General features: G+C 42.0%; 2 protein-coding genes across 2 annotated transcripts in view; both read left to right on the forward strand.

The window, feature by feature from the left end:
- FLVCR1 (FLVCR choline and heme transporter 1) overlaps positions 1–4,896 on the forward strand; it is a 45,762-nt gene extending 40,866 nt beyond the window's left edge. Inside the window, exon 11 of the mRNA XM_063303334.1 lies at positions 4,885–4,896. The gene's annotated coding sequence lies outside the window, so the exon portion shown is untranslated. The remainder of the gene's footprint in view (positions 1–4,884) is intronic.
- Positions 1–13,106, forward strand: part of VASH2 (vasohibin 2) — a 34,130-nt gene that overhangs the window by 729 nt on the left and 20,295 nt on the right. The window contains exons 2-4 of the mRNA XM_063303347.1: positions 777–1,229; positions 7,243–7,331; positions 9,928–9,984. Of these exons, the coding sequence (XP_063159417.1) occupies positions 954–1,229; positions 7,243–7,331; positions 9,928–9,984 (422 nt within the window). The 5' untranslated portion in view covers positions 777–953. The remainder of the gene's footprint in view (positions 1–776; positions 1,230–7,242; positions 7,332–9,927; positions 9,985–13,106) is intronic.

Consider the following 13,106-nt stretch of genomic DNA (forward strand, 5'->3'; position numbering starts at 1 on the left):
GGGTCCCAACCAAAAGCTGTGGCGGCAACCGTCCACTCTGCGTGGCAGATTCGAATTAACCCCGGCTACCGTCTTCGAAATCTAGGAGCTAGCCCCAACAGCGAGGCGCCCGGTGCCTTTTGTGAGGTATTTCTCAGATGGAAAGAAAGGCTTTTTGGCTGGCTGCTGTCGCCCCCTGGTGAGAGGCAGCCTGAGGATTGCTGTAGAAGAGCGAGCTCTTCCAGTACCCTTTTGTTTGACAAGTGAATAGAATAAAATGCGTCTTTGAGAGAGGCCCTTCTGTCGTTTGCTATTTCCAGCTGCTACAGAATACTCGGTGGCTGTGTTCACACCACAGGCGCAACCAGGTCAAAGACCTCAGCTTTGTGTGCACAGCAGGCAGCATCCTAAGCTTGCTTACTATTAACCTTGACGGGGGTGGGGGGGGGTGAGGCTTGCCTTATTTTGTACTCCCAGCCCATTTGGTTAGTATATAATTCAGTGTGGCATGCAAACCAAGCAACCACACTAATCAGGGAACGTGAACATCCCCACAAACTCTCTGGAAGCGGGCTGTTTTATCTAGCCCTGCCTTCTCCAACCTGATGCTCTCCAGATGTCTGTGACTGCAGTGCTCATCATCCCCAGCCAGCCTGGATTGTATGGCATCCCTGTGCTGCCTGCAGATGATAGAAGTTGTAGCTTGACGTGGCTGGAAGGCACTTGGTTGGGAGGTAGAGCTTGGCTGCTTGATGCTGCTGACACCATGTTATTCTCCACTCCTTGTGTCTTTGTAGATTCTCTCTGTATGAGGAACAAGCCCCCCGCCACCTGCTTGGCGGCTGCTAGCAAGCGATTTCATGTCGGCCTGATTTGTTCGGCGGGAGCAGGGGGCAGAATGGCGTGGGCTCGCTCGACGGGACACTGACCAGGGTCCGTCCTCTGTCGGACTGCTGGTTCCTTTGGAGCTCGCAATGACCGGCTCCGGCTCCAACGCTTCCCACAACTCCCACCCCAAGGGAGACAAAGGGGGACGTTCCAGAAGCTCCCACACTCGGACGCTCAGTACTGCCAACAACGGGGGCTCGGAAGAGGAGGACAAAGATGGAGGAGCAGTGTTCCTTGTCAACAAAAGTGGCTTTCCGATTGATGGGCAGACCTGGGAGAGAATGTGGGGGCATGTGGCGAAGGTCCACCCTTCGGGCAGAGAGATGGTGGAGACGATAAGGAGTGCTGCTTTCCTTACAAAAGTAAGTTATGGCTCTTCCCCCTCTGGGTCCTTGTTTTCTGCTTGACAGTCTGGCCAGGATGCATTAACCAAATGCCTGGAGGTTTCTTTGCTTGTTTACGTGACTGTTTCTCCTTTCCAAATGGGTTGGGGTGGGGGTTATTACAAGTACTTATCTTTCCCGCTTCTTTTTGCAAGAAAAGAAATAAGGAGAGAGGTGCACACTGGGAATTTTAGCAGCAGTTGGTTAACCTTGGCTAAACTCAGAAAAAGCCAGGAACAGTCAGACCTGTTGAACGGGATACCACTAGGAAATTAGACTGTGAAGTCAAAAATTATCCCAGAAGAAGGTGGGGTAAATCACTGCCAAATTGTTGTTGAGAAAACTATACAGAAGTGTACATGGGGTCACCAGCAGTTGAGCTCAACTGGAGGGAAGTTAGTTATAGGAATGGGACTAAATAAAAATAAAAAACTTGTCTAGTAACTGCTAAAATTCTTGCTCTGGATTCTGAGAGCTATTGACATGTTACAGGTTTTTCTGTGCAGTCACAAAGTTGCTTGAAAAATGGTTGAGCCCTACTCAGTCTAGATTCAGAATTCTTTATATTTGTGGAGGGCTAATTCTCTCTCAGCCTTGGCTGTACTTGCCTTCATAAGCCCTTGAGACATCTATGAATGTAGTTCAACAGCTGCTCATCCTTCTCCCTGGAGGAAATACTTGTAGTTGTGACCAAAAGTGCTAACGGTTAATTGTCACCTGGGCATTTCCATACCAAGTGCTTATTTTGAGCAGCTATTCCCTTTCCAACATTTGAAAATGTACCGTCTGGTTCCTTATCTCCAGGATCATTTGTGAAAGTTTGCAGCTCTCTGTTAACAAAGATGGAATGAAATCACAAGTGGCACAGCAGCTGAGCTTGGCAGGAAAAACACCACTTGGCTGAGAGGTGCCAAGATGTTGGATTTAACAGGATGGAATTAGAAGCTAACCTACAAATAGTTGGTTTTCATACTCACCTTTCTCTGACCAGCTGCATTACTCATCTGTCACACTGGTTGCATGCAGCTGCTTTATACCAAGTCAGATTAACTATCTGTCTAGACCAGGGATGCGCAACTTTGGCACTTTAGAATTGGCTGAACTACAGTTCCCAACATCTCTTGCCATTGGACATGCTGGCAAGGTTAATGGGAGATTTGGCTCAGCAGTATCTAGCAGGCAACAGGGTTCCTCACCCCAAGAAGGACTGTTTACTTCTTCTGGATCTTCAAGGTCCAATTGATTATGTGCCATCAAGTTGTTTTCAGCTTCTAGTGACCACATAGATAGATTTTCTCCATGACGATCTAGCCCTAACCTAGTGAGGCCTTTACTTAGTTCTTGATTCTCTTAACTGGATATACTAGAGATTGAACCTGAAATCTTCTGTATGCAAAGGAAGACAGCCAGTTGGTACAGTGGTTAAGGTGCTGGGCTAGGATCTGATAGACCTCACCCACATTGAACGAAGTTGGTTCAGTGATGTTCAGCCTATCACTAGTCCACAGACTTGTGGGAAAAATTGGAGGTGGGAATGCTATGTATGCTTCCTTGAGTTCCTGGAAGAAAGATGGAATATAAATCTAATGAACAAATATTTTGCAACTGAACGACTAGAAAAATTGAGGGAACTGCATATATTTAGCTTAGAAAAGAAATAACATAGAGGCATTATTCAAACCATGTTCATGTGTTGGAAGGACAATTACATAAAAACTGGAGCACGTTTGTTTCTGTTGCTCCTGGGCACCTTTTGTCAGCCATCTGCCTTCCAGAAGAATTGGGAGTACTGTATATTTTCTAGGATTCCCAGCCAGCTGAGTGAAAATGAGAGTTGTAGTCCCAACACACCTGGAGAGTATTGGGTTAAGGAAGTCTGCTCAGAAGACAAGACACAAACCAAATGACTCCAATCAGGACAGACTTTAGGACACAGTCCAGAGTGGAAGGGATTACCTTGACTGCTGGTCAGGTTTCCTTTAGAAACATGAAATCAAAGTAGATGGTCATTTTTCAGGGGAGCTTTAGCAAAGCCTCTCCTGCACTGATGGGACCTTGTTCTGGGTGGTCTTTGAAGTCACTGCTGCTCCCTGATTCTGTCTGATGCCATAATGTAGTTTACATGGTTTCAGTTTAGCAACTGTGGTTTATAGACCAAGGATTATGTTTAATGACTGTGCAAACTCAGTTTATTCAACAAACCAGGCTTAAACTACAGCTTAGCATGATGTAAAATTCTAGTCTGTAAAAGTCACGAAAGTTCTGTAAGTAGCTATAAAAGGTTAGGGTTTTGTGGTGTTCAGAGGAAAGATTGGGAATTTTATATTGTTGAGTATGTTATTGTTATATTTTCTCTGTTTAGTGGAATTTACCACCTACAGTCTTTTTTTAAAATTGGGATGATTTATAAATATTGTTTAATATATAAATTGAAAATATGGATGCTGGATTGGACCTTTTTTTTCATTATTTTTGCATACATGTTTGTTTGATTTGTATCCTGCTTTTCTCTCCAGGAGCTCAAAATGGTATACATGGGGATCTTCTTTCATTTTATCCCCCACAACAAACCAGCCAGTGAGGTAGGCTGGACTGAGAGAGAGTGACTGGCCCAAAGTCACCCAGCAAGTTTCCATGGCTGAGGGTGAACTAGAACCCTATCAACAAGGGGAGGGGAGCAAAAGGGGGCAGAGTGACAAATGCCATGTTATGGTGTGAGCCCTGCCGCTCTTCTACATGTCTCACAATGTCACCCACCTGCCCCAAAGGGTGGAGATTATGATGAGACGCCGCTTTCATCACACTGCCAAAGCAGTAAGAGCCTGTGGCTGGCTGGGAAATTCTGGAAGTTGAAGTCCACATGTCTTAAAGTTGCCAAGGTTGAGAAACACTGGATTAGAGTATTATGGGCAAGGTTCCCCCAGGGTTCCCCCATTTCCTTTTGGCCATGAAAGGATAAGAATCTGGGTGTAAGTAAGTGCAAGCTACCCAAGCAGATGCTGCCCTTATGCGTCATCTCCCTTCTATCCACAATCCTAATTCTGTACCACGTGACCTGTGACTGGAGATCTCTGATGATGGATGAAACAGCTGGCAATCGAAGGGTGGAAACACTTGCAATGGTTACCCTCCAAGAGACAGGAGCCCTTCCAGCCATCTGTTTGGTCTGCAAGCCCATATGCTGAAGAAGAACCCTGGGTGGGGTTCTTCATTACTTCCTCTTGTATCTTAGCAGCTGTAGGCAAGGATGGCATTGCTGGGAACAGCCTGCAGGATTTGTTGTCTTGCTGTAGCATTGCTCTGGTGTTTTCTGGCTAAACACCATTGCTCTGGTGTTTTCTGGTAAAGACTTGGAAAACCTCGCTGTTTTGTAGGGAGCATATATGATACCATGGAGAGACGAAGGAGTGGCCAAATCAAGATCTTGGCATTTTGAAAATTCATTTGTCTGGGCTATAGAGGCAGGTTTTTTCCTGCCTTACTTGTAAGAGAAAGATAAATTGAAGATGGGAGGTGGGGGCCTCAATTTATTGATGTCATGTCATCCTTTTCTTTTAACAAAGTCCCTCTTGTAAGCAGCAAGTACAAGAACTGTGATAAAGAGATACAGAATTGAAACAGAATGATCTTGCAGCGCAACACTACTATTTCTGTAGTTGCAACATACCAAACTGCTACATGCAGATCTCAGGCAAGTGAAAGCCATCTTTGAGAGTCAGTGGATCCATTTGGAATTTTGAGATCCTGTTGTAAAGGTCTCACAATATAGTTGCCATGAGGGTGGCTGGGCCTGTTCACAAAATTGGTGCCCTGGTGAGCACAGCCAGTTTCACAATACCAATTTAATGGAAGGCAAGCTGGTGGGATTGTTTCTTAGCATCCTTTTCAGTTCCCCAGAATACTCTGCCATGCCAGTTGAGCTTGTTTTCTTTCCTAGGCAGATGGGAACAGGAGAGAGGACTGCAGCCATTTGGAATCCAGAGACATTCTTGCAAATTGAAGATAATAAAAGCTGATGGTTCACATTATGTAATTAATATATTCTAAAACCAATTAAAGCAGGTGGGGTAGGAATTCTGGGGAGAGATCCATGGGCATCAGTAATTCACTTCAATATCGGCTCTGTAATGCTTATCTTAAGTTGGAGAAGATGGTCTGTTTTGTTCTGGTTGTGTATGTGTGACATTTTGTTTTTAAATGTATTAAGGCATACCTGACTGATATATTGTGCTTTTTGCCTAAACACAGTTGGTAACAACAATGCTGATTTTAGGCAGACATCCCCCCCCAAGTGATATGGTTGGGGGCTGCAAAAAGGGGCATGAGGGTTGCTATAGAGTCAAAGAGCTACAAGTTATCCACCCTTGAATTAAAAGTTTGAGGGAAAATGTGGATGTTCAGCAGCAATGGAATTATGGAGGTAGAAAATAATGAGGGAGTGTAGAACACTTGGCCATAAAGACTCAAGAGTCATAGTTCACAGTTTCCATTCTTTCTGGCATATGAATGAATCTGGAAGTGACTTCCTCTCCAGTATTGGTCTACCTACTAACAATGCTGCTGGAGTGATGACTGGCAGCCAACAGGTGCATCCAACATGGCATGGCTATATAATTTGACCAATAAATAGCTAAATAACTAAATAAATAAGTGTGACTGCTACAGGAAGAAAGTGACCAGCAATTTTATTGGCGTAGGATACAGTAAGTCTAGTATGTAATCTCATTTCTCATTTCTCTGCTTCTGCTATGTGTGAAGAGAAAAGCGGATCTTTTGAAAAGTTTCTTGGCCCATTTGGAGATGCTTTTATCAGTATAAGCCAAACTCTGGATACTTGCCTTTCTTGCCCTACCAACCAAGGTACTTGTACCATTGCTATGAATATAATAAAGCCTTTCCAACCTGATAATCTGCTAGTATATTTGATTACCACCCCCATCACCCCCAACCAGCATGGTCAGTGGTGGCACTGTACTTAGGAATTATGAGAATTGTACTCTAACACATCTGAAGGAACACAGATATGCATAGCAATGAGAACCGTCTCTTGAATAGAAAAAAATGCTTGCTTTATAGTTATATTGATAGTCACTGAGTATCGTGTTTGAACATGAGAAATATGAACATAAGCATCAGGAGTGATACTCTCCGCCTGCAGGCTCTCCTAGACATAGCCTTTTATAGTGGGACAGCAGGACTGGATAGCAAGACTATTAGGCATAGATTGATAATGCATCCAAGAATTTGAAATGCATTGTAAATATCTGGAGATTAGCATCGCATTTATAGGAATGGGCTTTGTCCAGACAGGTAAAACTATTATGTCTTTGTGTACCTATTGTATATCAAATTGTTATGAGTCTGCACAAGCACCATCCTAGTTGTTACGTTTTCCAGCTACAGTAATTGTTTCTAAGTTGCTCTTAAAAAGTCTACCCTTCATTCTTACCCAAATTTTTCTTGCCAAAGAAATTGGACAGCTTGCTTTTGCTTTAGATGCTCAGCACACCAATTGTTAATAGACAATGTCCCCTTTGTTGTGTTCATTTGTCAGTTGCTAGCACAGAATTGTGACATATGAATCTCAGAAGGAGCTTCTTTCTGCTGTTGCATGAACAGCTGTGTGAATATTCTGAGGTTAGGAGCAGGAAGGATGCTGAGAGATGGGAAATGGTCTTCTGTGGGTTATGCCTTAATTTGGCAAAGTTGGCTTGAAGCTAGAAGGAAGACAAAGCCTTAGCAAGTCGGCTTTTCTTTCAGAAACCCAATACTTGGGTTGCACATTTGCACACCTGCCACCTGCCTGGGGAATAAATCCCATTTAGCTCAGTGGAACTTAATCTGGTAAAATATAGGGCCAGGCGTTGCATTAGCAGAGGGTCATCACCCTGACATTCCTAAGTTCAGCTCTTCTCTGCTTGACTAAAACAGTTTTGGCTGCCTACCTCAAATAATGACCTCTCCCAACTTGTCTCTGTCTCATTTTATGCAGCCTTCCGTGCCATCGGTGCCAAATTACAAGGCTTCCATGACGATCCCAGATTGGCTTCAGGCAATACAGAATTACATGAAGATGCTGCAGTATCCTTTTTAAAAAAAGAAAAAAAAGAGCTTCTATTAAGCTTATTTGTTGAGGAAAATGGAAGGAGAGTGGGTAATTTAGTAGAGAACCAAGCTGACCTGAGGGACAAGAACGAATGAAAAGTGCTGTTGCTGTATTTTCTAGCACTTGTGAAGCTTTATGAGATTACTTAAGCTTGGTGTGTTGCCCTTAGTCTTTAGAATGCCATTTGTAGCTTTAAGAGCACATAAGAGGTTGTAATTGAAGCAGGAGATTGAATAATTATCAGTAGACTTTTTTTGTGATCACGGCACATAGTGTGTCAGACTTTAGGCAGGGAATATCTCCTCTTTGAGAACCCAACCCTGCCTTCAGGAACTAGATAGCAGCTTCAAGGACTCATTACTGCAAGATAAGTGGCCTTATTGCGGACATGAAAGAATCCATGTGTATGAAGAAAAATTGCCTACCACAGAACACAGAAGTTAAGTCCGCTCTATTGCAAAACAAAGGTTTTAAATGTTAAGCTTTGTTCTTCTGTCCTATTTGGTCAATAGGCTCTAGCTGTTGTTTTCCCAGACAAGATTAGAATGCTCTTGCTCCCTGTTTACATATTGCTTCTGTCTGGCCTGAACTGGTTCCAATCTGGCCAGCTTCAACCCTTACACTGGCTCATTGGGGCAAGAATACACAGACTTCTAGGGCAATAAATTGTAGCAGCAGAAATAGGTGATATGCATTGTTTTACCACAAGGTGTGGTGCTGTCTACCAGCTTGGTGGCTTCAAAAAAGGGTTGGACCAATTCATGGAAGCCATGGGGATCAATGGCTATTAGCTTTGATGGCAGTGTGACTGTCTCTGAAAGTCATCTGGGAGACTAGTGGGCTTCCGTGAGCAATTGGTTGGCTGCTGTGAGAACAGGTTGCTGGACTAGATGGGCCAGGGGTCTGATCCAGCAGGGCTCTGCTTATGTTCACTGCATCATGAGAGTAATAATACTTGCAGAAAAGGTTTTAGAATAATGGTTAATTGCAAACTAAATATAAGTCAGCAATATGATGTGGCTAAGACAAAGGCAAATGCAATTTTAGGCTGCATCAACAGAAGTACCAGTTTCCAAATCACAGAATGTGATTATTCCACTCTACTTTCATCAGCACCCAGCTCAAGTACCTGGTCAAATTCTCAGCACTGTAGTCTAAGTAGGATTCTGAGAAATCAGAACAGGTTCAGGAAAGGGCAGCAAAGGCATGTTGGAAAATACGTTCATGCAGAAGAAGGTCTAGACCTGTTCGTTCTCATTGCAGAGTGCAGGACACAAAACAATAGATTTAAGTTATCGGAAGACTTTTTGATTGAATGAAAAAAAAAACAGTAAGAACACTGCAATCCAGTTAACTCAAGAGAGATTGTAGGTTCTCCTTCATTGGATATAATCAAGTAGAGGCTATACAACCATCTGGCTGGGATGCTTTAATCTGGATTCCTGCTCTGAGCAGAAGGTTGAACCCGATGGCCTAAATAGCCCCTTATGATATCCACTTTGGATTTGGACTGGAGACAAATTCTGATTTTCAGTAATTGTAGCTGATGCAGTTTGGATAGCACTTCCAAACGAACTGTTAGAGAAGCAGCTGTACAGTATGTGAACAAGCATGCAGAGACAAACCTGAGAAACTCTCAAAGTAGTTTCAAAATGCCTTCTGAAAGATGCAGGTTTCTCAATGTTTAGAAGAGTAATAGTTTGTTTGCACCAATATTCTTTGGAAGGCATCCTTCTGAATGCTTTGCATAGTCCTACTAGATTATTTATTTATTTATTTAATTATATTTCAACTTTCTATCACCGCCCCTCTCTCCTGAAAAGGGGACTCTTAGGGCCATCATTATTTCTTAGGGCCATCAGTAAGGAAGTTACTACCAAAAGGTTGAAGTCAAAAGCCATGGTTAAGGCAACTCTGAAACATACCTTATCAAGGAAGACAACTCTATTGAGGCAAAGTCGTGGTCCCAAACATAAAACTATATATATAGAATTTTCTGTGTATTAAAGTTCAATGGGCAGTTTGAATGGCGCCAGTGAAGAGTGTTTAATAATTTTGAGATCTTCAAAATGCATTTCTGATGGGCTTATTCCATGGATAGTTGCACCTACTCCTGAAGATTATGGTCCATGGTATGGACAAAGTATGATTTGGTGGTGGTGAGTGAACTAAGTCAATATTTTGTATTCTTACAGCAGTCATAATAAGGAGGAGCAACCAGTATATAAGATTATTGAGGGGTTATAACCAATTCTAAGTACCATCCTTAGAAATGTACTGTATATTCTTGTATTATAAACAATAATCCTTTCATATTTGCTTCCCCCATGGAACCATTGCTAAACCATCTGACTAACTTTTTAAAAATTATGATTAAAATGGGTTCTGTTGGATCCCATTATCTGATTAAAAAAGAGAAAATTCTTCATATCAAGTTCAAATGAATTAAATTATATTTCAGTACTTCATATTTCTTGAGGCAATTATGACAGGATCATTTGTTTGAATCTTACATATATACTTTTACTTTCTCCAATTTGCAGTCACTTTGTCTTAACAAATAAAATCCAGATATAATCATACGGGAACTCAGTTCTTCGAAATTAGGAAATCAAGACCTCTAAGTGGGTATGTAATATTTTGCAGAAGGAACAATTTTCTAATGGGCTTTTTTTACACAGTGATGTGATGGTGGCACAGTGATTTTTACACAGGGGCTTGCAAACCCAATAAATGGCCCCAACAGATAAAATAGTGCAGTGCTTGTTGACAGCATGTTTCAGAGACTCTTGGATATTTATCTCTCAAATTATACATTCAACCATTCTCTGTTCTCAGTCTCCAATATGTGTCACCATCAAACCAAAAAGACAAAATTTATATTCCCTTTGCTGCATGTATTGTCCGCTATCTTCCTTCTACTGCACCACAAGAACCAAACAAGAATCTGTCATCTAGTATAGGTGTACGTAACCTGTGGCCATAGGGCCACATGTGACCCAAAAAGGGGCATATCCCAAATTTTAGATCACTTTTTAAATTTGGAGTGGTGATAGTGGGAGGGTTAAGAATGAAATGGATGCCTTAAGCCTTGAGACTCCTTAAAACACCCCCAAAGTCCCCAAAATGGGGGAAATAAGTCTGAAAGTGTCACTTCCTCTCATTCTGGTGATGTAACAGTGACACTGGGCATGCCCCTGTGGTTCAGGCAGGACAGAAGGGAGAACTGCAGCCGTGGCTGAAAAAAGTTCTCCTACTTCTGGTCTAGAGGAAGTTTAATTCATGAGTTGAGACTGCCTTTCTCAACCTTCCAGATGTTATTATAGACTTCAGGTCCTATAATACCCAGCCATCATGTTTATAAAACACAGAAGACCCCAGGCAGAGGCAGTCTGCACTAGAAATGTAGAAAACCACTTTATACGGAGCCCTGCTATTGGCTTGCCTTGTTGGCTGTGGTGGTAGCTTCCCAAGATTTTGGACAGGACTATTTGTCTCACTTGGAGTTGTGGAGATTGGACTAGGACAGTGTATTTCAAACTGGTCAGCATGGCTGGCTGGGGAATTCTGAGAGCTGAAGTCCACACATCTTAAAGTTGACAAGGTTGAGAAACACTGGACTAGGACCTTTGTCTCTTATGCGGTAGGTAGGTAGATAGATAGATAGATAGATGATTGCTTTGAAAACGAAGAGAAAGAAGAAAACAAAGATGATTTGTACAAACAATATTTGCACAGAACTTCACAGTTATCTTAACTGAAAAATGTACCCATTGTTACTGAATGCTTTGTTTACCCATCTGTGCTGAGATGCATATTAAAGTTTACAAGCTGCTTTTCTATTGAGGATGAAAGTGGCCCTGGTACAAACCATCTAGTTTGTGCTGGTGTGTTTAGTTTCTTGCTCGGAAAGTATTATTATTATTATTATTATTATTATTATTATTATTATTATTATTATTAAAACTTTGTACAGTGGTTAAAGTGCCCTCCCCGCTTTAAAAATAAAGCACACATACTGAAATTATTTTGGTCTTGCAATTTTCTTATGGATGAGCCAGCAACTCCTCTCTTGACAACATAGAACAGAGATAGCTAGTTTCTCTTCAGTCTTTCAAGACTTAGCAAGAAGGGTTTGTCCTTCATTTATCCCACAAATGATAAATGTAAAACTAAATAATGCTTAACTTTAACGACTGTGGTGCAGATTATTGTAATTAGGGAAGGATAGAAATTTGCTTAGGTCACACTTGAATGTGAACATATGCTCTGAATGTGTCCTAAAATGTGCCCAAGAGAACTCATGCTACTTCCACGCCCGGATAAATAATTCAAAGGGTTCTGGGTCCCAATGCTTGCAGCCTGTAAGATGTGTTTGCAAAGGTAGAAGGTTTCTCTTAATGCAGCCCTATGTTTTTCATAGTATAGGATAAGATGGCCTGTCTCTGCCCCCAAGTAGGTTACAATAGAGGTAGAGCAATAGGAGAAATATATACAGTATACTTATATCAGGGAGAGGAATAAGACTTTACTCCAGTTTATACACTGATTTCCGGTAGGTTTCCAGGTACAATTCAAAGTGCTGGTTTTAGCTTATGAAGTCCTACACGGCTTAATTCCCAGGTATCATCAGGACAATCTCCTTCAGGAAAAACTGGCTCATCTGGTATGTTCCTCCTCAGAAGGATGTTAAATGTCCCTTTCTCTGATATTCTAGGGGGAGGGCCTGTAAAACATCTTTCTTCGTGGCAGCCCCTTCCCTTTGGAATCTCCCTCCTCCTGTAATGGTATGTGGGAAAGACCTTGGGAGACTGGACCAAGAGACACTGCCTACGGAATGGTCAGATAAGAGACAGCATAGCCCGCAGCTGGATAGTGGGAGGATCAAGACCCTCCCTAATTTTTTGGGCTGTAAAGGAGGTGTGTGTGTGTGTGTGGGGAGAATTGTACTTTCAAACTTGCAAGATTCTGTTAATGTAGCTTTACGATAAAGTAGAATTAGTTCATCTGGTTGTATTTCCTGTCTGGTCTACCTCGTAAGGCTGACACGTCCAGAGAGTCACTTGATAACTCATCTGATACAACTCAGGAAGGCTGTGAAAACGCTATTGAACCTTTGATGTGGGATCGCGGTAATCACCACTGTATAATGGGATGCCAGTGGGTAACTATTTAATTTAGTTTAGTTTTGTTTATGTTTTAGATTTACGTAACCCCCCAGGAGTCATTTCAAGAACACAGTGGTATATAACTATTATCGATAAATGAAACTGTTACTTTGCTTGAGGGTATAAATTGAGTGTGTGTGTGGGTATAAATACATATAGAGATGGAGATATAGAGACGTACAGTAGATACAGATACATGTATACATATGCACACAGAGCTATAGATACAGGTATGTATATACACATATACATATATACACATATGTATATGACTGTATGTGGAGGTATGTGCACATGCACACAGAGATAGAGATCAGACCTTTTATCGCTGTACGTATTTCAGAACATTCCATAACCTGGATCCCATGGTTTATCTTGAACTGTTTGTTTAGTGATCTCAAGCTGAACCTGGAAAGATGTTTGAAGGTAATACATGCAGTGTTTGGCGGGTGTTGGTTGGGGCAGCAATTTTTAGCACAGCAGCTGTGTGTCTGCATTTTCACAGTTGCATTTCTTTAGTGAGAATAGGAATGGTGAATAGGTACAGGAATAGGAATAGTGGCAAACAGTTGCCTGCAGCAC

This window comes from Candoia aspera, chromosome 1, assembly GCF_035149785.1.
Source record: "Candoia aspera isolate rCanAsp1 chromosome 1, rCanAsp1.hap2, whole genome shotgun sequence".
Taxonomy (NCBI): domain Eukaryota; kingdom Metazoa; phylum Chordata; class Lepidosauria; order Squamata; family Boidae; genus Candoia; species Candoia aspera.